The 27014-nt window shown below is 41.7% G+C and overlaps 3 protein-coding genes and 1 pseudogene across 5 annotated transcripts; 1 reads left to right on the top strand and 3 right to left on the bottom strand.

Moving 5' to 3' along the window:
- Positions 1-121: 121 nt before the first annotated feature.
- On the bottom strand, positions 122-9953 carry LOC110065551 (uncharacterized). Of its 2 annotated transcripts, none has more exons than XM_020772701.2 (10): positions 9834-9953; positions 7196-7319; positions 5788-5917; positions 5362-5674; positions 4632-4832; positions 4040-4117; positions 2973-3135; positions 2805-2858; positions 1874-2161; positions 122-1231 (listed from the first exon to the last, which is right to left on the bottom strand). In XM_020772701.2, exons 2-10 carry the CDS (start codon positions 7311-7313, stop codon positions 1044-1046), a joined length of 1533 nt encoding a protein of 510 aa, XP_020628360.2. In that variant the 5' UTR covers positions 7314-7319; positions 9834-9953; the 3' UTR covers positions 122-1043. The 2 variants fall into 2 exon arrangements, with proteins under 2 accessions (XP_020628360.2, XP_089142115.1); XM_089285989.1 differs by lacking the exon at positions 9834-9953 and adding an exon at positions 9503-9568.
- On the top strand, positions 9764-18581 carry LOC110065557 (uncharacterized). The gene is made up of 9 exons (XM_089285987.1): positions 9764-9892; positions 13798-13927; positions 14127-14439; positions 15497-15697; positions 16014-16091; positions 16305-16470; positions 16936-17001; positions 17548-17814; positions 18137-18581. Exons 1-9 carry the CDS (start codon positions 9778-9780, stop codon positions 18349-18351), a joined length of 1551 nt encoding a protein of 516 aa, XP_089142113.1. The 5' UTR covers positions 9764-9777; the 3' UTR covers positions 18352-18581.
- LOC149115911 (uncharacterized) lies at positions 9961-12580 on the bottom strand (annotated as a pseudogene). Its single transcript, XR_016206269.1, has 3 exons — positions 12130-12580; positions 11757-11984; positions 9961-11637 (listed from the first exon to the last, which is right to left on the bottom strand). The product of XR_016206269.1 is annotated as an uncharacterized LOC149115911 (transcript).
- LOC149115910 (uncharacterized) lies at positions 18468-26316 on the bottom strand. Its single transcript, XM_089286013.1, has 7 exons — positions 26134-26316; positions 24386-24467; positions 23863-24025; positions 22101-22342; positions 21488-21532; positions 20574-20754; positions 18468-19224 (listed from the first exon to the last, which is right to left on the bottom strand). Exons 2-7 carry the CDS (start codon positions 24456-24458, stop codon positions 18729-18731), a joined length of 1200 nt encoding a protein of 399 aa, XP_089142139.1. The 5' UTR covers positions 24459-24467; positions 26134-26316; the 3' UTR covers positions 18468-18728.
- Between the last annotated feature and the right edge of the window lie 698 nt (positions 26317-27014).

The raw sequence follows: 27014 nt of genomic DNA, 5'->3' as shown, positions 1-27014 counted from the left end.
GTGAAGGACACAAACGACGTTAATAGAGTGACATACAAAAGAGTCCTTTTAAATTCCTCTGTTCCGATAACTGTATGCACTGCACGCATAAACAAGTAAACGAAACTTCTGTTAACCCGAGGGCATTAAGTAATCATATTTATTCAAATTAGCCTTTTAGTCAATCTTAATTTATAGGCTGAATAAGATAAGACATAGCAGTCAACATCAATTTCTACCTAACAACGACAGACAAGCGATGAAAATAAAGAGAGCTTTATCTCACCGATAACCTGCCTTATCATTCAATCTTTTTTCCGTCGTATGATTGGAGGATGGACTAAAATACGTCATTAGGAGATAACGAAATTCAAATAACGGTCTCCCGCTACCAAAAATAACCGATAATATTCAAGGACAATAGAGACAATACACTATTTATCCGCTATAAAATAAAAGACATATTAACGAGCAGAGCGAGTTTCGTCCTGCATAAGCTGCTCTCAGAAATAACTGCGGAGAAATCAAACTTGTCTAATGGAAAGACATGCTCTTGATGAACTTTGAGAGGCTCATTGTCTGGCAGGTCAATTATTTGTCTTTGCTTGCAGTATTGGGAATAATTAATCTCACGCCACTGGATTAATTAGGAAATTTTGCTCGACCTCAAATAATACTGGCGCTCGTGACTTACATCATAATACCGAATTTAAAGATCGGGAGACCAGGCTTCCGGCTACAACCACCCTTCATTCTCGAGCTAATCTGGCTTACCAAATTAATCAAGGCCTTTTGGTGCACTTTAGTGGCCATTGGCTGTCTCTGATCCTCTCGAAAATTCTAAACCAGAATGTTTCTTAGGGTCGATTACCAGCCGCTGTACGGAAAAAGAACCTGCGCTCCTCCCCCTTTTCTTCTTGGGGAGGAACGTAGACCGGACTCGAGAAAGCGGCGGAAATCTAGCCTAAATGTTTCTTTGATGATCACAACGAATGTAATGATAACTTTAACTTACTAGTAACGTTATAGCTTCCTCTCTAGAAGTAAAATGTGTCAGTTTGTTTTCATTCTTTCGCATCCCTGATCTTTTCGTAAGCGTAGGCAACATTCAGAACAGTGGCTTCGTCAAACTTTCTTCCCACAATCATCATACCGACTGGTAAGCCATCATTGAACCCCGCGTTGATTGACAGCGCTGGGTGGCCTGTGACGTTAAAGGGGCCGGTGTTTTGACAGAAGTCAAAAGCCGTTCCTGGAAAGAACCGATGGAAAAAATAATAATAAAATGAATGAGAAATTGTAATAAATGAGAAATTGAAGTCTTTTTCTTCAGTTGTAGTTCAACGTGCAGTCACAAGCATCAAGGCTCGTCCGCGAGAATAGATTGGAAGTAAGATCGATTTTCTTACCCTCTTTGAATCAGTTATCATTTAACTTTGATAATTGCCTATAGCTCGCTAATCTAGCAATGGTGGTCAGCAGGGTGTCCATTTACAGCGAAGGTGGATTTTCAATATTGATGCACGAAGCTCCATAGTCAGTATGCTCTAGGACAAACTTGGAGTATAATCATGGCCTCCCTTTCATTGCCAGCCTCCGAGTAGGCTCTAGTGTTTGTGTTTTGCACTCAAGCGTTGCTATCTGCCATTTACTGGCGAGTGTGTATCTCGCGGCTTCCCCGGCCCAAACTCGAGATTTTGCTTGCGCTCGAGGCTATATCATTGGTTGTAAGTTCTCTCTCGTGCGCGCACTTGGAAATTCTCTCCATTCCTACACACACAAATACACCCTACCATTCCACAAGGTCAAGATCTCAAAAGGATAACCAACGTACCCCTCGTCGACACACGAGCAAACTGAAATGATATCAGCAGTGCTTCTGTTCTTAACTTACCAAAATCAATTTCGTCATCCTCAGGTATTTTCGGAGTCTTCTGGATAATTGTTGGCAAAACCATAGCATCATAACGTTCAAAAACTTTATCGTATTCCTGAGACAACTTCCGCGCTAGGTTTATTGCCTTGCTGTGAAATGCGCCATGATAGTTTTCGTGCACAAACATGCCAAGCATGAGAGTTAATTTTCCAGGAGAGGCCAAATCATTTGCGCGGGAATCGAAACCGCGCCCAATCGCTCTCTGGAGACTGGTGTCGACAAACCCCCTCGAGTCTGAATTGAATCCTGTAAAATGAAAGAAAACTTGAATAAATCTTGGACGACTTTTTTGAGCCAGATAGCCTGAAAAAGACCATTTTGCTGAGAATACGAAGGGAGAAGTTTTTCTTGGTCGTACTTTTGGAAAACATATAAACTGTTAAAAGCAAAAAAAATCTCCTAGTATGTAAGAGGGTCTCAATGGGGCGTTATGGCTTTTACAGGTAACAGTTAAAGCCCTGGCCAAAACAGCAGGTAGACGCAAGTTAAAAACTTGGGTCTACTTGCAAGTCCTTTCATTTTTCCTTCCCCCTCCCCCGTTACTCCTCTTTCAGCCTAACTCCCACTCCCTGGGATGCCTTTTCGTTTCTCCCCAAGCCTCTTCCGAGTTTGAATCCAAGAGGGCGCTCGCTTGCCAAAATACGCCTGCATTGCGAGCTATAATATTTTGGGTTTTTTTACGGTTAATTTATTTTCCTCACGGTTAACAGAAATCTTAGAAATCAATGACCATTGTTTGTTTTTTTTTCTAAACCAGTTAAAACTTAATTTTCATTGTTTTAAAAATTTAAAATTAACATAAGTACTAAAAATTCAAATCTGCGCTTTCTACACTTCTTTAAATGGTCAAACATCAAAATCGAAGAAAGGGATACGATGGGACACTCACCATGAAGTAGTCTATAACCACCTTCCAGGCAAATTGCATCGCATATTCGAATTCCTGTGTGTAAATACAATGGAACAAAATTCGTCGTTGTCAAATTAACATGTAGGCAAAAGGACGACAGGCTCATGATAGAATTAACAAACGGAAAAATTGCAGGAAGCACCTCACCATCAAAATGCATTGGCACTGACACCTCTTCAACAGTAGCACCCAACATGGAGAAACGATCAGCGGCCTCCTTGACAAACGTTATAATCTTCATGTCAGCTTCAGGCATCTCAAACCCTTCTCGAAGAACTCCGATACGTAGACTAGAAATGTCACCAGTGAGCTACACATGGAAAACGTAAAGGTCAAACAATAGTAAAGCAATAGTAAAGTCAGGTAAAGTCTGCATACGAGCCAAGTGGCCCATCAGACCGGAGCTTATCCCGGTTTCTGTAGCATGAAGCGACTAGGAGTATTTCTTCTCCACCCCTGGATGGGATGCTAGCCCATCGCAGGGTTACCCCCAGCATTAAATTCGCCGGTACCCATTTATACACCTGGGTGGAGAGAGGCACTGTGACAGTAAAGTATCTTGCCAAAGAACACAACGTTAACGCAATGTCCCCGTCCAGGGCTCGAACCCGGATCGCTCGATCCGGAGACAAGCGTACTAACCATGAGGCCACCGCGCCTCCCAGTAAAGTAAAGTGACTATATAGTGCCTGCCATTTAATGTAAAGGGGCTTGTCGCTCGATATCTCGCGGTTGGTATATTCTTCTCGTTTACTAACAAAGCAGAGTACAAACAATACATGATTACATGATATTTACAATTTGAGAGAGCGGTTTAACGGGATTTTTTGCTTATCCCTTTTCTACAGTCTGACGGCTCGAAATGCCGGTTTGCCAATCTCCGATCCGCGACCTACCCCCTCCCCTTAAAATGGGATCAAAACTCGCGTGCCCGCGAGTCTATTACAAATAGTAACCACAAAACTGAAACACAACGCCACTAGGTTTATCGAATTGTGAACATTGAAAAGGACATGAGGAGAAGACCCTCTCAGTCTTAAACAGCGACGCTGATGCTAGTCTGTTTAAGTCCATCTATGCGTTGATAAACTTTAGTACATTCAGACAGAAGCTGTCTCTTTTAATGTAATGTTTTTTAATCGCTTTCTGATGCGATCACTGGCAAAAGGACATGTGGTGAAGGTTACACGATGTACCTGTAATAAGTTACATACCAGACTGGTGTAGGAAACTGGCGTGGAAAGATCACGTGGCTGCCTAGGATCTAGGTCCCCATCCAGTCCTGCAACAACCTTTATGAAGGTAAAGCTGAATCTTAGTTTAAATCCGAGTACCAGCAACACTCAATGCTTGAGGTCTTCAATAAAAAAAAAAAAAAAAAGAAAAAAAAACTGTTGAAAATTGTTCAAGATGACCGACAAACAGACTGTATGAATAATCTGGTGCAGTGGACTAGAGAATGGCGGTAATAAGTGATCGATTGATTGATTGACTGACTGCCTAATTGATTGACTAGATATATGTACAAGAATTTATGACAGGCCTTTTACAATCCCTTTGTTTCTATCAGTGAAGGCTGACGAACTGTTGTTATATCATAGACGGTGTATGACAAGAAAGTCGTTTCAGCCCGTTGTATTAACTTTCTTCACTCTTTTACTGGGCACGTTAAGACTCGCCAAAAAGCGGAAAAAGAAACTAGCGTTCACTTCACCCATTCTCCCAAAGCACCTTGCATCTCTTGTACGCCCCACTCGTAAAACGAATTTGTTTGTAAAAAGATAAAACCAGAATTGGCGACGATACCTCTAAGAGCAAAGCTACATCTGTGACTGTTCTTGCCATAGGTCCCGTATGATCCAGTAGAAGGTCTACCGGTATTATTCCCGTGTATGGCACTAAGCCGTATGTTGGCTTCAATCCCACAATCCCACATGCGGCGGCGGGAATCCTAATAGAGCCGCCTTGATCACCTCCCATAGCCATGTCCACGTGACCTCCTGCTACCTGTCGGTAATGTTAGCAGTCGAGATAAGCTGTGAGTTGGAAACGGCAGCATCGTTTTGTAGAGTGTCTTTCTTGCTAAAACGTACGCAATGAGACACAAACGCTATGGGCTGAAATACAGAGGGCAACATTGAACAACAGTTTGAGATGAACAGCTGATCAGGCTACATCTCAACTGCGCAAGTTTATTTGTTGCAATTTGTTCTGTTCTGATATCAAAGAACTCAGGGCAGGGTAAATTATACTAAGGGGTGGACGATTTCACTTTTGAGAGGGGATTGTGGGTGATTTGGGGCAAGTACGGATATATTTTTTAAACCTTTCATGCACTAGGAAATTTATTTTTCTCGGGACGTATATATTCATTTTTTTTTTTTTCGGCTGACTGTGCGCCCGTTAATTTATTTTGGCAGTGGTTGTGTAGAAGAATTAGTTTTGGTAAAAGTATGCTTGCAGAATATTGTTTTCAAAATCACCCACCTCCTACCTTCAAAGTCAAATATTCCACCCCTTACACAATGAAGCTTACCAGCGCTGCTGAACCAGACGAAGACCCCAGAGCCATTCTTGTTTGATCATGAGGATTGACAACATGCCCAGTGGCTGCTGTACAGCTAGTCGCAGTGAAGCAGAACTCCTCGCAAACAGCTTTGCCGGTGATTCGTCCTCCAGCGTCTAATATGCGAGACACCACAGTTGCATCGTAATCCGGGACATAGTCTTCTAGCATCCGGGAACCACACATCATGGGTACCCCGGCAACGGAGATGTTGTCTTTGATAGCAATGGTCTTTCCTTGGAGTTTGCCGTTTGGCGCGCCGACTATATTGCAACGCCAGTACCTAGAATGCCAACGAAAGCGTCAGCTATCAGTACAGTAGAGAAAAAAATATTTTAGAACTGAAGTTGAAGATGTAAAATTTTTGAGTCGAATTTTTTTTGGTAAATTACTAACCACGCATTAAAAGGGTTTTCCTCTGGTGCCGGTCTGTAACCTCGTTCTCGAGCGTATTTAATCGGGAGCCTGGGTTCTGGTAAGTCGTACAGCCGCTGATAAGTATCGCGGAGAGTGCTGGCGATCGCCTCTGTGGAAAGTTTGGTCGAAATCGCAAGACACTCATTATTAACTTTAAATGCAGTGTTGCTGCTAAATTGAATGAATAAATTATTAATTCTCTGTTTCAGTGTATTACCAGGCATTGCCGTACCCAAATTTGAAATTCAGTAGCCAATAAGAAGCCTTGTCAATTGTTTGACTGGCTGGATATCATGGCCGAATCTGAGTACGGTAAATACCTGCCATAAGAGCCCTGGCCGGGAGTCATTGGGTTATGTTCTTGGGCTCGACACTTTAATCTCACAGTGCCTCTCTCCACACAGGCGTACGTGTATAAATGGTTACCAGCCATTTTAAGGTGGCTGGCAACAGTTTCCAGTAATTTCCAAGAGTTAAATTTTGATGGGTCATTATAACCACTCTTAATCCTTTGATGCTACAATCATGGTATAGAAAAACTGCCCAATCATTGGTGAACACGTTGTTACCATTTTCGTGACGCAATAAGTTACCATAGCAACATATGAGACTCCTTTAATTTTTACTTGGACTGCTGATACCGCAAAATCCCACGTTATAAAAGCCCTGGGCTTATATAACTTCATAAGGGATCTTGGTTGGGCTTATAAACGGGGTGGATTATATCCGGGGGGCGGCATATAAGCCGAATAAAAAATGTTTCGGAAAAACGAGACAAAACGTAACTGAGAAACATACGTACCATTACATTTAGGGCTATTACCCTATTACCCTATTTTATTATCTATTAGCGCATAACTTTCGATTGAAGATTTTGATGTTTGTAAAGAAACGCAAAAGTAACGCACTTATACATTAGACGGGCTTATATCCGGGGGGCTTGTATCCGGAAAAAAAATAGAGGAGGTTGTATCCGGGGGGCTTATAACTGGGTGACTGAAACGTGAGATTTTACGGTGATTAAAAAACGATTTTGGTGACCTCATTTTTTGTTATCGAATTTTGAAAAGCAGGATAAGAGACGCAACTTTTGGCAAGGTTCAAAATTTATTCTGGACTTGGGGCTCAGAGCCGTTTTATATTTTCGAAAATTTAAGGGGGCACTGAACCCCGCCCAAAACATATTACAAACAAATAAACAAACAAAGACGAAACCAAAGGCAAAAACGATACAAAACAAAACGTCTTGCCATTACTTTAGGTCCTCATTGAAAATCGATTACTGACCTCCCTGGTCGTGTTTGCATTTTGAAACAGAATTCTGGCTAATTCTTTTACTTAAGCTACATGTTGGTCGGCGTAGTATAGAAACGAACCATTTTAATACCTTGGTAAACAGAAATTTCTTCCTCTCGGATAGCCAATCCCATTCGTTGAGATAACGTCCTTACTTCATCGGCAGTTGGCTCTCTTAACGAGGATTCTACGTCAGGATTTTCGGCCATGGTACTCTGAAGGAAGATTAGTAATATAACATGTAGATTTAGCCAAGCCTTAAAGTGGAGCTCCTGAGCCGGGTTGTTCGAAACCCAGTTAAGCTAATCCAGTATAAGCGAAAATTTTGATTTGAGTTTTGTAACTTTACATTGAGGTTTTCTGTTTTGAATTCAATCTCAAAATACACAAAACAAATTAAAAGCAGTGAAAAAGATTTGTTAACTTTTAATCCTGGGTCATCCCGTATTAGACAACCCGGCCCTATTTGCATCAAGTTAACCTGACATGAACCCGCAATCCAATCGACAACAACCACTTGGTCAGCAGTCACCTTTAAGAAAACACTTTACCTTGATGAGCTCTAAACTTGAGCCCGCGATGTGGTCACGTAATACTGGTCAGCGGATACCTTGTATCCTCATCAGGCATAACAGTCGGAATATTTATATCTGTTTACAATTTTACAGTTCAATGGCGTGCTTCGTTTGGAGACGAGAGCATTTTAATTTCAGGGTTATTGAGGTGCGTGACACAAGGCTAAGATGGAGTTTGATGAAAAATATATACTTATCTCACGATTTTGAGCCTTTTTAGAGGTTAGAGCATTAGGAAAAGTGCTTATGTAAATGCTTGTTTGTTCATTACTGAAAATCAGTCACCTAGATAGCCAAAGTAAGTTCCAGATGTTTACACTATTTTCCGGCCGCCTTATTGGTGTACCACCGTATGTACACCAACATGGCGTTTTCATACTGGGCTCTGTAAATTTATGCGAAACATTTCGACGAATATCTGAAGCAGAGCTCTCGGGCTCAAGTTGATTTGTTGGCAAAGAGGGAGATTTTCGAACGAATAGCCGTTGTTTGTGACGCCGCAGGCGTGACCCCGCTAGGGGGGTCTGGGGGCATGCTCCCCCAGGATTTTGAAAAATGGAAGTAGCTAAGACGTGTTTTCCTGCATTCTTAGCAGAAATGTGATGCTTTAAAAGTATTTTGCCGTTCCAGCGTATTTGGCCTTCTTCACGACAGGAGAGTCAGAGTCCGACTCTGAACTGGAATCCGCCATTATGTGTGGAGAGTCCACGTTACCGGTCTGATCTGCGGTCAGCATAAGTGAACATGTGAGGGGTAGCGAATGGTAAATGCGAGACTACGAGACGGCGAGACCAGCGTCTTTCTTTGCGAGCCCGAGACATTTTGACTTTTTAGATTGCGTGACCGAGGCTTCAAAGTTTTTTGAGTGCGAGCGCGAGACGTTCAGGCTCTTAAAATTCGAGCCCCAGATTTGGTTGAGAGCTATGAGAATGAGCTAGAATGAGCTTGTACAAAAGTCTTACAAAGGAGCCTTTTGTTGTAAACCCATGTACGAGACATCAGATCTAAAAAACAAACAAACGAATTGGGACTTCGAGACCTTTAGCCTTGCAAAAAATCGAGACTCCGAGACACCTTCGTGTAAAAAACGAGACTGCGAGACGCACATAACCGCGAAAAAAACGAGACTGCGAGACCCGTACAGTTCGAGTAAAATTTTACGAGACCCAGAGTTTTTGAAGGACCATTCGCCACCCCTCATGTGCAATAGTCATTAAACCCACTGACCAGAAAAACGCTGGTTCTGCACGAGAATTAAGTGTTCGAAGCGAGTGCAAACCGAACGAGGATTAAATTATATCATAAAAGATAGTTTATTATGAAGGAACTCCACTAAAGCAGCAAGGAATCTTAAATGCGTGAGAAATAATGGTTTCAGCGTGAGAGCGTAAGATTGAATCTGTTTGCGTGAGTCTCACGCTCAATGTGTGAGACGAGAGCTCTGCTAGTGAAGTTTGGGGAAACGCACAGGCCTAAAACTTGGAGAAGTGTCTTATTTACTCATCTTCTACAACGTCACTGACACAATTTCTTAGCTTTTTCCTCTGAATGGTTTTCGATTTATTTTTGTTGCGTGACAGTGAAAACGAGCTATACATCGGGCTGAAATTCCTTGGGACAGTTACACCTAATCGTGCTATGCCCTTTTACTATGTAGAATAACCAGAACTGATGTTTTTGAAACTTTATGAGAAATGAATCGCTTATGCTAATGAAGCAAAGATTCCCTAAATTTTCTACGAAAGTAACGCAACCCTTACACCATAGTTAAACTATGCTTACACTGAGCGATCCGCTAGTCGGCATGGAAAAAAAATTGTTACCTTTTCCACGTGAACGGAAAATGTAGACGTCTAGCTGAGCGTAAAAGGACTGTTCGAGGTAAAAATTGTAAAACATCCAATCAAGGTGTATTTCAGCGATTCTTGGTCGGCTGACGGCAGTTTAGAATTGATTTTCCGCGTTACTGAACTAGAAAGATCTAATATTTTCTGTCATTGTTCGCAAACTTCTGTAAAATCCCGGATGAATCTTTAAACATTGGTCTCTACTCACGCTAGCTGACTTGAGTAACAGTTAGACTCTGTGCTTTATCCCAATGGAACCTAAGTACAAAGAACCAGCCGTGAAAACACCAACTGCGGCACAACTCACCGAGATTGCCTCGCAACTTGGATTCGACTTGGGACCCGCTGAAATCCAGGAGTACAAAGGTATGGACTGTCAGTTCTTGACGAAATGAATTCACAATCAGGCAACTGAGGCAGAAGTACGACTTTCATCAGTGAAGTAATACTCTTACGGCTAGAGTCACGAGAAAATGTTTGGTATCTCACTAAATTTCAGGTATAAACTCGTGATCGACTGTAACCTTTTCGACCTTATTCATGACATCGATGGCGCGTTACGTTCCTACTGGCAAAGTGCGTGATCCAAACATCTGTGTACGTGTGAGAATACATGATCATAATAGATGATAATACTCAATTCTGAAATAACTATACATAACCTGGCACGCAAGGTGTTGATTTTCGATTCGACAATAGAAAGTATAAACGGTTAATACGCATGGTTGAGAATAATATCGCCGCACAGTAGATTTTGTCATGGCCGAAAAATGGAGTAGAAGACTGTTCTCACATCAGTAAAAGGGTCCCCTGGTCAATTTTCTCATCCATGAACCTTTTCACACCTGTTTCAAAAGCCACAACAGTAGCTGTAGTCTCCTTTACGTGAGTGGCGTGAGCGTGAGAAAATCAGCAAAAGCCCTTCACAAATTATGTTTACGGTAATTCAACATCAGTCTGAACTAGGGAACTTATTATAACTCAGGTCTGAAACGGGGTTTTGATTTAAAGGGCATGTAAACCCAAAAAATGCTATTTTGGGGACCACATAGTCGTTTAGTACATACATGACATCTGCCAAATCTATAGATCTTTTGTTCACTTTAGCCCGTTTTTACGCTGAAAAATCGCTTCAAAGTTCTAAACATCCGCCATCTTGAATTGCGCGATCTAGCAAATGACGTCACGGGTGGACCTTTACTTACGGGAAGTCAAAGGTCTTTCTTGAACACGTTGTGGAATAAGCACATGTTTACATAGTTTCTTTTGGAAAAACACCACATCTTCATTATGGTAAAACGCTGTGTCGTTCAGTTTTGCAGTAATTCGAACAAAACAGGCCATACTATGCGTAAGTTTCCAAAAGACGCTAATTTGAGGCGGCAGTGGGTAAAATTTGTTCAAGGCGCAAATCGAGCCTAGCGAAAAGGGCCGATTTCGTAGAGCCGACGGAGCATTCGGTTATTTGCAACATTCATTTTTCTCCGGATTGTTACGAAAAAAGTTTCATGGTAGAAATGGGGCCGAGAAAGCAAAGTCCTTTACTTTCTGGTGCTGTACCGACGATACAGTCTCCAGCAGCAACAAATTCTTGCGACAAACGAAAGCGGCCTATCCAAAATGAAGGCAGCAAACAACCGGAAATGGCTGACAGTGCCGATAAAAGGCCTAGAAGAAGTAGAGCTCTTCAAAAGCTTGAGGTTAATAGGGTAAACCACTTTATCTGCTATTCTTCGCAACACAGATAATCTCTGTTTCCTTTGAGAAACCCTGCAAAGAAACAGCAGTAGAACAATATGTGTCACGCTTACACATCATTGAGTAACTAGAAAGGTAATTACGGCAAACCACGTTTGTGCCTTTGTATATGTTAAGCCCATTGCTGCCAGTGCTGTAACATATTTTCAATAATTATGATGTAAATTAGCAATCACCTTCTTATCCCTCACTGGGTTGGTGGCTTCAACCCAGTATACGTGGTGCCAAAATCGGCTGGAAAGGTGCTTCGGATCTTGTTTACAGCACAAGATGGCAGCGCAACTCGGACATGTTTACCAAGATAACCCCAGCACCAACGAACAAGCTGCCGATAGGCAATGTATCGAAATCTCCTACACGAAAAATACAGAGAAATAACTATCTACACTAGTGTTGTACTAAAATAAAACCAGTTACGGCAGAGGTAAATCTGACAATTGAACCGCGATAGTTAAAATAAAAGTAAACTTACTTGTTTCCTGTGTGATTATCTGTGTCGTGCTGCTGCCTGAATGCGTAATAAGCAGTTTCAAGCACCCAAACATCAAGACAGGTCGACTGAAATCCTGGATGCTAGGTAATACATTTCATTCGTATTTCTGGCCTCTGATTTTCTACTTTTTGCCAGACTTGTCCGATTTCAGCGCAGCAAACACTTTCGTGAGCAGTCGGCATTGGCTGACATACTCGACACTCGCACCTTTTAATGCACCCAAGAAAGGTCGGGAAAAAAGACAACAACAAAATTTGGTGAACTTCTATTTGCGTGCTAATCTGACTATGCGCCGGCTTCAATTGATGTTTATCTGCTAAAAATGTAATTTAATTGCAAAATGATCAAACACCAGTCTGTGTTTCCAAGACGGTCTGAGTTGTTGTCATCTGGTTCTGAGCTGGCTTCTTGTTGATCGTTTTGTCGGACCCTTCGTGGCTCAGATTGATACGGACGAGGCCCAGATTGTTCCACAGCTACAACTGAATTTTCTACATCACTATCATACAAATTCACCAAATTTGAATCGCTGTCATCCGATAAAAGATCCTCCGAGCTACTCCCACTTTCCCGATCCGCCATAGAATTCTCATATGGAATCCCTATTGCGCAATGTTTGTGTTCCACCGCTTACGTCACGACAGATGGCTATTGTTTTCACCGGAAGTGGATTTTTTCTCGTAAAAGCTGTTTTTCTCCTTAACGAAACCCAAACGAGCAAAATAAATGCCAAATTCGTTTTCTACGTTGCTGTTTGCGTCGAATAAGAAAAACTTGTATTTTTGGGTTTACATGCCCTTTAAGGGTTATGTCGTAAATAGGGTTTCGAATTTTTGGTCAGGTCATAAATAGGGTAGGGAATATCGCGGATTTTGGTCATAAATAGGGTAAGGGTTTTGGGAAGCGGGCTGCACACCCCCACCCAATTTTTCTGGGAGTACCCCACCGGGCTGCGAAGAAGGAGAAGAACAGTCCGGAGAGGAAGGCGGGGGGGGGGGGGATTGGGGGTGGTGGTACTCCCTTATATGGGCTATATGGGTATGTGCGGTCCTAACGGGTGGGTATGGTTTTTAAGCCGTTTTGGTCATAAATAGGATATCGATTTTGACTGTTTTGGTCATAACTAGGGTATGGTGTCTTGCATTGCGTATGTTTCTTAGAAGAAGCTACCTTTTCATCAATATAATATCGATAAGAACATCAACAAAAGCCCTTCATCACTCATGTTTAGGGCAAGTGTGCTAGCCGCAAGGTCATAAATAGGGTATCAAATGTTTTTGGTCAGGTCATAAATTGGGTAGCAAAAATCGCAGATTTTAGTCATAAATAGAGTAAGGGTTTTGGGAAGTGGGCCGCACACCGCCACCCACTGGAAGTACCCCCGGGAAGAGCGGTTGCTTTTGAGAAAACTAATACTCGTTCTGAAGGGAGAGGATGAACTGAAAGAGGGTGAATCCCCATAGAGGCCTTTTTTTCCAAGGTAATCTATCTCAAGCTATTTTTAGATCAGTCCTGGCCTCGGAAATCCCAGGAGGGTTCAGAAATAGCCAATCATGTGACGCAGATTTTAATCACGTGTACGGCCCAAGCGGCTTTACATTCATATACTCCAGGCGCCATCAATCGATAAACCGATGATCGATATCAATCGAAAACAATCTATATTAATTGAAGATTGACATCGATTGGTGATGATAGCAATCGATGGAAATTGATGAAGAAAAACGTTGTGAGTTCGATGGTTGTCGATTGCCGATAGTAATCGATAACGATTGATTCATCGATAGGTATCGATTGTTATGGGAAATTTTGTCCTTTTACGAGTTACACTGATAAAATGAATGACAAAATTTGATATAATTATCGATTGTTAGCGATTTTTGTCAATCGATTGATTTCCGATATCGATTTTTATCTATTGACTACGCCTAGTTTGCTATGCAAACTTATAGTATAAATGTTATAGATCGCGCTGTTACCTCTTTTGATTTGTTATCTATTTTTAACGTTCAATCAACAGAAGTCATTTCAGAGTCGTTATTAGCAACTTATCAGCGTTTGAACGAGATTCCTGATCCCAAACTACCGGTGAAATATCCCCGCACTCCTGGGTATCGCCCGTCTGGGGAAGATAACCCTTGTAATGCATGGTAAGTTGGATATCGATTTCTTGGTTTCTTCACGCATTTACAAATTAACATGTGATGTAAAAATCGAGTGGGTTTGGGAGAAATTGCGTGAAGTCAGCGAGTCACACGCGTCACACCTTCCTCCCTTTCACCGGTCAAGAGTGCGTGACAAGCCAAATGACTATTGTATAGTTACTTTTGTTTCTCCGTGTCACGCAAGGTATTGGCGGTGCGACATCGAAGGCGCTCCAAACGGAAAACTTCATGGGAAGACAATCGCCATCAAAGACAACATCTGCGTTGCAGGTATTCCCATGATGACAGGTTCCCAGATATTAGAAGGTTATATCCCGGATGTGGATGCCACTGTAGTGACCCGGATATTAGACGCTGGTGGGCGCATAACAGGAAAGGCTGTCTGTGAGAGTTTGTGTAGCAGTGGAGGGAGCTTCACTTCCGCAACTGGACCTGTGCTCCATCCCCTGAACGGAAGGAGAATGACAGGCGGTTCGTCTTCAGGCTGTGGAGCTTTGGTAAGAACAACTCTCATGTCAAATGTTTAGACTAGGCTTCATTTCCGCTCCTCTCTCTGGCCCGGTCCCCTAGCGTCCTTCCAAAACAGCAGGTGGAAATCGAGCCTACTTGCAGACCAAGTGGCCTACCAACGGGTGCTTCATCTATCTCAGGTTCTTGATCATGAAGCAGCTGGGTGTACCGCTGAAAGGCATCACGACGGGCACTCTTGGGCAGAACTGAGATGGCCAGTGGAAGGAGGTTTGAGTAAAACGTACGAGTAAATCGGCGTAAGCTTGAGTCGAACAGTCCTGCCTGTTTTGCGGGATAGGAGGCCGCTATTGGAGAGGTAGACGTTAAAGGTCGTTCGGCAATATTCATTCGCTAGTTATCCCGATTGGATTTGGTAGCCATGCATGCCCTACATTCAGTCCTGGTCCCAGTTGTTCAAAGAGAAGAGTGAATAACGCTTTCCACCAGATAAAAATCACTATCCAGCGATATCTCTGCTGATTTACCTGATGAATCACTATTCAGTTGACAGCATGGTTCGTTTTATTTACACATATCCACTCGATAGTGATCTCCTTCGCAGCCGTTATCAGGGTCGTCACTCAACGCTTGGAGAAGCGTTGTGTGACGACCCTAATAACGGCTGCGAAGGAGACTAACTCGATAGTGATTCAGCCACTGGACAGCGTCATCCAACTTTTAAGTGGCCGAGCCATGGGAGGAGAGAAGCATTGTGCGTCAAGGTATCCTGTCACTATCAGGCTGTTCACCGCTTCAATAGACTACGAGTGGTCCCTATTTTGCTCCGTCCGTCGTGTGTGACTCGGAAAAAAAAAGCGAGGAAAAAATAGCCTTAGTCTGTCGTGCGTGACGCGAAAAAAAAAAAAAAAAAACCTGGGAGAAAAAATTAAACGGCCGCGAGAAATCCGAGCATTTTTCGTCGCGGTTTATTTACGGTTCCGCTTGACGGACTATGCGAAAGATCGACTTCTCGTTGTCTACCACATCAAATGATGTGTATTTATATATTAGTACCCGCGTTGACTCCATTTGAATGAATTGTAGGTAGCAGGAGGTCACGTGGACATGGCTGTGGGTGCGGACCAGGGAGGCTCAATACGCAATCCATCAGCGCGCTGTGGAATTGTGGGATTGAAGCCGACCCTGGGGCTTGTACCATACACGGGCATTTTCCCAATGGAGTTCACCCTTGATCACGTGGGACCCATGGCCAGAACCGTGTACGATGTAGCGTTATTACTGGAGGTTTGTATGTTCTTGCAAATTAATAGTCTATCTCCCCAGTTCCCTGGCCTTATTTTTTAGTTGGATTCTTGGGTGGCTGATTGAAATTAACGTGAATGAATTTATAGCATTAACTGCGAGCTTTTCAGATTATTTTTTTATATTTGCAATGCTAGCTTATATAACTATAGATTTTAATAAGAAAAGTTTACCCTTGTTTTCTTTTTGGAATAAGATGACCAGGCACCAGTATCGAAAATCGATAGTCTACCAAATATGAGTTATAGAAACATAATTTACTCTTTGGTTCTTATTATCTGAAATTTTCGTGTTCAAGGTTATGGCTGGTTCAGATGATGGTCTAGATTGCCGCCAGCCTGAAGGACTGCAGGCTCCCGACTCTTACACAACGCAGGTGATACACTCATGTATACATCAAATGTCATATACATTTTTATAAAATAACTGAGATACTACGCGCGTTCTCATTGGTCGATAGGGGTGTTTAGATGAGAGTATGCCGTGAAACACTCAAGAAAATAAAATGAAACAAAACAAGAAAATACTTCTACCCTATTGAGAAGCCTGTGTCAAGCATGAAATTTTGCCTTATTTTATTCTTTCGCAGTTGACAAGTGAAATATCTCATCTTCGACTAGGACTTCTCGTGGAGGGTTTTTCTCGTCCCCAGTCTGAACCGGATGTCGACGAGATGATCAAAAAATCCGCGGAACAACTGGCAATAACAACAGGCGCAAGTCTACAAAATGTATCTGTACCTATGCATTTGGACTGTAAGTCTTGCTTGGTAGCTTGCACCCTTTCCGCACCAGTGTACTAAAGTAATTAATGAATTCGAACATTTTGAACTTTAGTAGCGTGTAAATCAGAAGCCATGCACCTCTTCAGAGCAAGCAATTTCATTCGCTCCTTGTTTCACGCGCCGTTGTTGTTTTCAGAACCCGATTCTATTGCTATTGTTTTCTCAGCGAATCCAGTTAAGCCTTTTGAGAGGTATATTGCGTAAGCGCCTTGTGTAAATGGCAGATGATGATGGCATGTATAGGCTAGGTCATTAACTCTAATCTCAGCATAAATGGGCGAGGGGGAGGGGCAAGGGGAGCGCGGAAGGAAGAACGGGGGACCCCCTCTCCCGTTTACACACCAGTAACGCAGGTTAATTTCAACATTAAGAATATTTGTTGGTGCGGTAGTTACACTGACACTTCCTGCTTTTTTATTCTCGTTTCTTTATTTAGCCGTGATCATATATGACGCTTTTACGGAGGGAGGATTTTTGCCTGACAGACTTTTTGAAACAAACGGTAGGCTTTATCTAAATTTTTCGTCTCGCTTCTCAGTTGTCTTCTTTCTACAAAAAGGCTGGTTGAGACTAAGAGGTCCTTTATTGGAATAAAGCCTGTGAAAACGTGCAAAATCTGACCATTAGCTTAACTCATTACTCATTGCAGCACAACACCTCGATAACTAGGTGACGTCGAGTCTTATCGTGCAACTACCTGTTGTAAGCGACCACCTCCCGCAAGGGACCATTCCTCAAAATACTACAATTTCCCCTGTCAAATCACCAAAGTTGGTTCCTCTCGAAAGCGAGCACCCATCTCGGGAGTAATGGACATCATAAGCTTGACAATTGGGATGGTCGCTAATTAACGGGAGGTTTGACTCTATTAAAACGACGCAAAATCCGAGGTGTGCGGGGGAACAGAATGGCAACCTGTCTTGCCTCCCTTGCTTCCGGAATCCTCCAATTCCAATTTGCGGGGAGAGTTTTCGTTCCAATCCTTTAAAATGTATAGGATGCAGACGAATTCGTTTTAATTCAACTAACATTTGACGTTCTCTCCAAGGTTATCAAGTGACTGGTCTACAAAAAACGTTTGCTGAAGGACTGAAGACCCGTCCAAATGACCTTAGCGTCGACTGGAAGGTCGCGGCTATCAAAGGGAAATATTTACAAGACAATTATCATGATAGTTTTCATGCCAAGGCACGCAATTTAGCGTGGAAGCTGCGAAGAAAAATAGACGAGGCACTGACCCAAGTTGACGTGCTGATTATGCCAGCTACTCCAAAGAAAGCTAGACCTTTACCTTCGGAAAACGTTTCGTTGAAAGGTATTGTTTTGAAGCTGCCGAACGAGGTTGCTTTGCAAACCGAAATTTTGGGTACAGTTCATGATTTTTGGGTACAGTCTCTTTTGAACTGATATTTTTTCTCTTTTCCATTTTTCTTAATTTTTCAGCTAGCAGAGGTTTGCATTTTATACCTAAATATTATTATTCTCATTATTCTTATTCAGTGGGTCTACAGAAGATCCGGCAGTCCGGAAATCCGGCGGTCCGGCCGCTCGTGCTGTTGACAAATATTTCTTGTTTATCTCCATCTAGCCATAAGGGGATTAGTGATATATCTTTTCATTGTTTTCTTTCTCTCTAGAGTACCTTACATTTTGCAGCGAAAACTACATAAATGCATGTGCCTTTAATATGACTGGTCACCCAGCCCTGTCAATCAACGCGGGGTTCAGTGATGGCTTACCAGTCGGTATGATGATTGTGGGAAGAAAGTTTGACGAAGCCACTGTTCTGAATGTCGCCTACGCTTACGAGAAGATTAGAGATGCTCCTGATTACAAGGCTGTCGTGCACTGATTTTTTTTCCCCAGCTTGTCGAATGTGATGACAGGGTCACTAAAATTGGCAAACTGCTCTATGACCGTTCTGATGTGAAAACTTATAGGAAAAATGTAGAATGACACAAGAAGAACTTGCGAGACAACTGTCTTTATTATTAATTCACACTTGTAAATAACTTATGGTATTCACCCCTTAAACTACAAAAACGAAATAAAGATTTTCACCCCGTTGACCTACTAAGAAAATATGACTAGCATCGATTAACACTTTTGAACTATGCATTCACACCTCAAACTGGTTGCAGAAAAACCGAAAAGAAGAACAATCACTACTCTAACTCGAAACAAAAAATCGTCACTAGCTTTGCTCTTGCTCATCGTTGCCTCATTTGATCATGCGCGGATGTAGATATTTCCATGAGGATTAGCGACATTGGTGAGAGGATTTTTGCCATTTGTGCCGCAAGGATCATGGGTAGGCCAGTTCGTGCGCGTGCTAACATCAAAGTTGTAATACGCCTTCAGCCACGCGTTGCTCTGGGAACGAATCAGAACAGCGCCTGTGGACTGACCATTTAGGTTGCCAGCGGTGTTGTAGATAAGCTGGTCGGGAACATAGCCATGACACTTCAATGGAACGTTCTTGATATTTCGGCACTGAAGAGTTCCGGCCCTCGTCTCTACCAAACTTCCGGTTCCTTCTTTGCAAGCGATCCAGTGGTTGATGTTAGATTTGATCATGAACTCGTGGCCCAGTTTCTTCCACAGGTTGAATTCCATAGCGTTGTAGTCTGTCTCACTTACTGGAGCTGTGGTCGACACTGGGACGTCACCAGCTGTGGGCCAGTTTGGACGAGGCATAATGGCGTTAGAAAAAGCTCCGAAATACCTGCAGAGTGAAATCGCAAGAATTGAAGGTGAGATCGGAGGGAGCGGAATTGAAAGAGACACATCCGACTTTCTAGGCCTTGCAAAAATCGAGACTCAGAGACAGCTTCGTATAAAGATCGAGACTGCGAGACGCGTATAACGGCTAAAAAAAACGAGACTGCGAGAGCCGTGAAACTCGACTAAAATTTTGCGAGAACCAGAATTTTTAAAGGACAATTCGCCTAGACAATTCGCCCTGGATCTAGTCAATGTGTCTATCAGTGTTTATAATTCACCACTAAAATTTTCTCAGATTCTCATTGGTTTAAATTGACCACGTGACGCAATAGTGTTCATCCGTCGAGAGACACTATCAGCCCATAGGGCCAGTCCAAGGAAAATGCCCGGATGGATAGTACTCGTCCGTGAAAATTTTCCTGTAAACAAGCGAGCTTATGGCTCATATTCAGCATGACCTCCTAAAAACACCCTTAATTACAGCTTTAGGGGCTTATAATTCCAAAACGGCACTGTGATTTTTTTATTTTATTTTATCAACTTTTAATAAGCATGATAAGACGCAACTTTTGACAAAGTTTTAAAAAAATCTGTACATAGGGTTCAGAGCCACCTTAAATTTTCGAAAATTTAAGGTGGATCAGAACCCTACATACAGATTTTTTTAAACTTTGCCAAAAGTTGCGTCTTATCACGCTTATCAAAAGTTGATAATATATATATAAAAAAAAAAGCGTGCCGTTTTGGAATTATAAGCCTCTAAAGCTGTAATTAAGGGTGTTTTTAGGAGGTCATGCTGATGCTATGGTAACCTATTGTGTCACGAAAATGATAACAACGTGTTTACCAATGCTTGGGCTACTTTTTGATAACATGATTGTAGCATCAAGTGATAAAGAGTGGTTATATCGACCCATCAAAATCTACGCGCTGGAAACTGTTTTGAGCCACCTTAAATGACATCTGAGCATCTTAGAACCTGAACGTCTCGAGCTCGCATTTAAGTTAAAACACTTTTTTCCGCCCACACACCATGCATAATAAAGTAACCAAAACGTTTATCTCGTTAGTCAGAGGTAAACATCTATTCTGTTCTGTGTACGGCCAAGGCCAAAACGTGAGCAAAAACATACAACAAAGAACTTTGTAGTGTTTCATAACACTCCCCCTCTAATAACTATGTTTACCTTCTTAAGTTCCCTATTTATTGTTACAATACTTCTGGTGTCATTTCTGAGGTGATCGATGCATTTCTCTGCTGGACGCTCAAATGATTATTTGCCTTGTTTACGTTATCAGCAATTTCGTCACCTCTAATTAGGGCAAAAATAAAATCAAACTATTTCCTACCCCAAGTTTGTAAACGTGTAGCTATAAACCAGTGTCCAGCCTCCACCGTCCGTTTCCTGATCGCAGTAGGCCTGCGTCGCGTTTTTGCCGTCGGGGTTGATCCAGTAGATACCGGACTCCGCCTTATCATTTGTCTTCTTTATTTCGTTGCAGGATTTGGCTGCGTTCTTCTTGTTCAGTCCTTCAAAAGAGACGATTGCTTAAATGAGCTTAGTCACGGTGTTTTCAGTTATTTTAGCCGCGTACTTTAAATTGAAGGAAACCGGAAAATAATAGTTTACTAAGATAGAAAAACACCAGACATCATAATAAACCATGAAGGAACAAGCATGGTCAATGATAGAGAAGATTAACACGTATTACAAATGACGAACTAGAAATATGAGGCTTAACTTTTTAAGCTGTGCAAATAGAGACGTAGCTCCTTCAAAAGAACAGACTCAACTTTGGGTGGTTTAAAAATTATACGGCTCGTTTCCAGGATCTTCTCTCTCGCTCCAGTGGGTGAGAAGAAGAGATGCCCTGGTAACGAGGTCAACTACGTTACTCCATGACACCTTGGTAAATGAAGAATGGACGTTCAACATGGAGGAAGTGTATCGCTAAGAAAGTCTAAGAAGAATCGGCAAAGCATACGAATCGTGGAATATATATGGGTTATTGACCAAGCGTGAGGTCAAGCTTGCTGGATATTGGCCAAGTTCTTGGACCGAGACGGACTTCGGAGATATTTTTCTTGCGGGACATGGCGGGCAGTCCCAATCGGGCAAGATAGCTCCATCTTGCCCACTAGGGTAGCAAATCACAGCGCAGGATACAGTTCATCTTGCCTACTCACGGAGCTGGCTATATAATAAAGGTTAATCATCTTGGCGTCAAGAAGAAAGAAATTATGATTTGTTGGATACACTTACCATACAATAACTTCTTCTCGTCGCATTCTGGTTTCGTTTCAAAAACTGTTTGAAATACAGAAGATGCTATGAATACCATGATTTCTTGGTCTGAATACGATCAATCTAAACTCAATGATTGAGAGGGGACATTTTTTACGATGACTATTGAGCAAGAAACTATTCAGGATACTCTAAATACTAGAACGCGGGGTTGTCCCACATATAAGCTCTGTGGGTATGTGCCGCTGTGAAGGGTATGGTTTTCGAGCAAGCTGGTTTTCAGACAGTTTTGGTTTAGTCTACAACAGGTTTCTTTACCCTCTTCCGGACAGAAGCCGCCGCCAATAAATACAGTAACATGGGCTTAGATCATCTTGTCTGTTAAAGGAAAAATATTTAGGTTATAACCCACCCTTGCCCCAAGATATTAGCCCTCCCCAATCCCGCTGACATTCCCAAATAAGTTAACGTAATAATGTCTTTACAGAACCTTATTAAAAGCCAACCAAAACCCGTCTTACGAAGTTAATTTAGCCCGGGACTTATAACCAACATTTTACGGGCGGGCGTACGTATTATTCTCTAATTAACTTCATCAGCTCTTTGCAAAGAGCACCATGTCTTAAATTACCTTTGTACCCGCAATATCTCGCTCGTCTTAAACTTGGACGAGGAAGTTTGTAAATCCAAAATCCTTGGCATTTCCTGATTGTTATCGTCTCTGTCTTAAAGCAGCAGTTGCCATTTTTGGCAAAGCAAACCGTTCTTTGAACTTCTTCTCCAGGTTCCAGATCCTCTGGATGGGATCTTCCGAGAAAGCCTGGATATTTTGCACCGCAAGATGGCGACACAAGGCACTCTTCAGTCGTGTCTCTGTAAATCAAAATCAAATCTCACTTTTTCAATAAAGAAAAATAATTGTTTTCTTGGTGCATTTAAACCCTCTTCATTGTCATTGTTTCATGATCTTATATCTGTTTAAATCTCGAACGCAGCATCGCGGAGTGATGAGAAATCTGTCCTTCAACCTGTATGCCTGGTTCAAAGCCTCCTTCCCGACTGTCTTTTTGTTCTCGACACACTTTCAAATGAACTTCGGCAACTTTATCAAAAGTTAAAATTATTCTCAGACTCAATTCACTAGTTACCGTTGCCAACAGCATTCATTCTCGTTGGCTTATTTTGGCTCGGACAAAGGAATATTGCTCTGTGATCTAAAAGTCGAACTTCCAAGTTCGTTTAGGAAGTTCATGAAACTCTATTGACTTCAAGTTGATAAATTACCTCTGCAGAAATAGTCTCCTCCGCAGCCGTTTTTTGGGATGTCACGCAACGCTCCCCCCAAAGAAACGGCTGCTCACATCCGAACAACATTCCTTTCACGAAATTAGCCAATCACCGCTTCCGTTCCATTTTCAAGAACGTTTTCGCGCCAAACTCGCCCTTTGAAACTTGTCCAATCAGGGAATATTTTTTATCTTTGTATCCCGTCGTGGGAGATGTCACAAATAAACATACAGATTTCCGGCTTCTTCAAAGTTCAAGTTAATTATTAGAAGATTTCAACTCAAAAAATTACTGTCGAGAAGGAAGATATCTATTTTAACTTAATAAAGGAACCAGGAAATCAAGTAGCTTCGCTCGATTTGTTGACATCGAGTTCTGAATGCCGCTCTTTCCGGCCTGATTACAATCTGTAGGAAGCGTTCGTGGCCCTTGATTGACGCTTACAATTTGACATTTCGAGAAAATATATAGTGTTTCATTTATAGCTGAACATAGCGATGAGCACATGAAGCACTTGTACTTAGGACTTTCATTTACAATTTTTTTCGTCCGTCATGATCGTAACCTGCGAACACCGCCTATTTTTGGCGACGTGCGGCGTGAAACAAAAGCCAGAAATCCCTCGCGTGTTCGCACCGCAGACCTTTCCGCGCGAAAGCTTACGTCATTCACACTTTGCTATTATGTGATTGGTCTGTTCAACGGAGCGCAAACAAACCACAAACACAAAAGGAAAAGAATGTGGTTCGGATGTGAGCAGCCGTTTCTTTGGGGGGAGCGTTGCGTGACATCCCAAAAAACGGCTGCAGAGGAGACTACTGCAGAAACACTGCTTTATCAAAATTCATAATCATGGTGATTTTTCTTTAAAACTTTGCACGCTTGTATACTAGGACATCTTTTAGAAAGATAGATGTTCGCTCTAGATGTTTACATATTTGCACTGGTCTGCGTTGCAAATCAAGAATTAACGATAGATTGGCCTGCCCTCAGCCAATTACAATGAAGTAATTTTCTTAGTCATATAATGAATTTATTTGTTAATTCATTTTAATTTATTCAATTACTTACTTATTCATTTATTACATTTACATATGCAAACTTACATGTCGGCCATTTTGTCTCCAGCGGGACCAATAAATCGATACCAGGTTAGTCTCCAGTTCTTGTTGTTATCTGAAAGTGTCGTCAATTCTTTGGACCCTGCCGCTCGCTTTTTGCCATTCAGTTTTTGATAGTCAACACATGGATTGCCATAGTAGCCACCATCTTAAAACGAAATTGGGTGTCTTGGTTAAATTGATCAGTTTTGGTTAAAGTAGCAACGGAATCTAGGCTCGAATACTAAACGACTTCCAGACCGGAAATTTCGTAACTGAATACATGAGTTTCTGAACAAATGACGAACCGAACGAGCCAACGAATCTAATGGACGAATGAATGAATTAATGAACGATCCAATGAACGACTGACTGACTGGCGACTGACTAACTGACTGACTAATAGATTGAATAAGTGACTGACTGACTGACTGACTGACTGAATTAACCTTTAGCCCTAACCTTTTACCTGAATTTACTTTTAGCACTAATACATAATTACTTTTCGATGCATTAAATGCTTACTTACTTGAAACACGCATTTCTGATGAAGCAAAGCACACCAAAAACAGGGAACTAACAACCACCACCAAGTTGACCATGGCGAAAATCTGAAATGTATCAGAAGGACCAGCAACATATGTCTTTTTGTCTTTAAATGATCAAATATTGCTTCCTGAAGCCTCATGATCCCCAATTTGAAAATTATGCCATTCAATTAATAGTATATTCTGAAGAAGTAAGTAATTTATTGCATCTGCCTGAAGTACATCACAAAGACGTCCCCCCGGGAGGGGGGGTTACTTCCAGAAAAAAATGGGGGGGATATGCAGCCCGCTTCCCAAAACCCTTACCCTATTCATGAAGACCAAAATCTGCGATTTTCCCAACCCTATTTATGGCCTGCTTATGTGCTTTTAAGAAAATTACCCAATTCATTACTAGAATGCAAAAACCATGCACTATTTCTGACCACAGCGGCTACAGTAAAAGCCGTACCCTTTGAGTCATAGCACAGAAGTATGCCATGTCTCATGCATCTGAAATTAAATTTACATGCGTGCGGAAGTTCCGTTTGGTCCACGTGGTAACAGAGTCATGATAGAAAAATTGAAACTCTACTTCACTTGATCATCTTGAACCTTTTTTTACACTACACAAGGATTGACTGTCCTCCAGTCAGGTGCGAACCTAGACATCCTGATCCCGAATGCATTCAATCGTTTATAGAATTCGCCAGGAATTCGAGAACAAAAACATACAGAAAAAACATGCAAATTTCGATTTTCTAATCCTCTCTATTCTTTTCACTGAAAAGTTAACGCTTTCCCGTCATTTTCCCCGCCTTATATTAGTTTATATTTTTGAGCTTTCCTGTAGTTTAGGGATCCCACAATATGGATATGATATTATGAGGCATAATTTGCTAAATGGCATGATTATGCAGAAGATCAGACTGATTTAGAAAAAAATGAAGTTGTTTCCATCATTTAGGAGAGTTTTTATTAAAATTTACTGAAATATCGTAAAACTCCACGTGAAAGCCCTGGGTTTATATAACTTTCATAAGGGGTTTTGGGTGGGCTTGTAAACGGGAGGGCTTGTATCCAAGGAGACATATAAGCGGAATGAAAAAAATGTATATATATTTCGGAACGACGTAATAAAATGTATCTGAGAAACGAATTAAAGCTAACATACCATCATTTTTAGAGCTATTACCCTATTACACTATTAGCCTAAAACTTTCGATTAAAAATTTTGGTGTTTGTAAAGAAACGCAAAAGGAAGGCACTTATACATTAGATAGCCTTATATCGAGGGGGAGGGGGGGGGGGGGCAAATAGAAACAAATAGAAGGGCTTATATCTGGAGGTGGGGCTTATAACCGGGTTCCTTAACGTGCGATTTTACGGTTGGTGGCTTGTCTATGGTTACGTAGATTACACGTCAATAACAGAATGATGGAATCTTTGGGCGGGTTACACGGTGACCATTTTCCTATGAACGTAAACAAAAACACTTCGGAATTTCACTAAACACTGAGACCCGACTGCCAACTCACAACGAAAACGCCACCACGGCAAAAGAAATGGGACAGAGAAATGAATACGTTTCATAAAGCTTTGCTCGTGAAATCTAAACAAAAGCGAATAAGAATTGCACGGCTTTTTTAGGGTCTTACATGTAGCGCATTTCGAACTCTCCACAAAGTGCCCTCCTCTGGTTTTGTAGACTCTTTAGCTAACATTCGCAGATTGAAGTGTTTGAACTCACCTTGCTCTCTCACGATCTTTGTTCCTCTCACTGACTCTCCAATTTTGAGGTGACAAATCACTGAATGAAAAGTGGGTTTATATAGAGATCTCTCCTGAACGCAATTCAATTTATTGAAGTGCATACAATCACGTATTCCCAGGGGTACAAATAATTCGTCAGTTATTCCTATTTTAAGGCAGCTTAGGCTGGTATTGTTTTCTCACAGAATGAACGGCTTCAAATTTGATATTGATTAAATAAAAAGTCTTATCTTACAGAGAAAAGTTGTTGTTGTTTTCATTCCAATTTCTCCGCTCTTCTACACCTAAGTTTTCCACATTTTAACTCAGTTTGATCATAGTTACTAGCGGGGAATGGTTATGAAGTCCAACAAAGTTCTTTGTCGTGTGTTTTGTTCTCTTTCATGGCTTTGACCGCGCACAAAACACATGTACAATAGTTGTTTACTGCTGACTGAGGAACTAACCATACAATAGAAACGGCGTTTCGGTCAAGCAAAACATGCAAAGTGTATGAGCTCAAAACAAAAGATTGCGCATGGTCGTGGACCTTCCAACATAAATTTTGGTATCTTTGTTTGCTCCTTTCATGTTTAGCGGACTTCATAACCACCCATCTCTAATAACTATAGTCTGAAAAATCATATGCTTCCGTTAAATGCCGTTTCTGTAGAATTTTAATTAGCTAGCTAACGGTCGATGAAAGAATGCTTTCATGTCTTTGTCTGGCAACCTACGGGGTGGGGAGGAACCTCTTCTGCACGGAACACTCGAACAAGCAAGCATTCTTTGAACAATAGCTAATTGCACAATCACACAGTAAAAAACGCTCCGTTTGTAAATCTTCAAGATCAATTCTTAGAGAGGTTTCCGAAAATT

The sequence above is a fragment of the Orbicella faveolata genome, unplaced genomic scaffold, assembly GCF_042242905.1.
Source record: "Orbicella faveolata isolate gen_17 unplaced genomic scaffold, um_ofav_v1 contig_13, whole genome shotgun sequence".
Lineage (NCBI taxonomy): Eukaryota > Metazoa > Cnidaria > Anthozoa > Scleractinia > Merulinidae > Orbicella > Orbicella faveolata.
The sequence above is the reverse complement of the archived record's forward strand: the minus strand, read 5'-3'. Positions and strand labels throughout refer to the sequence as shown.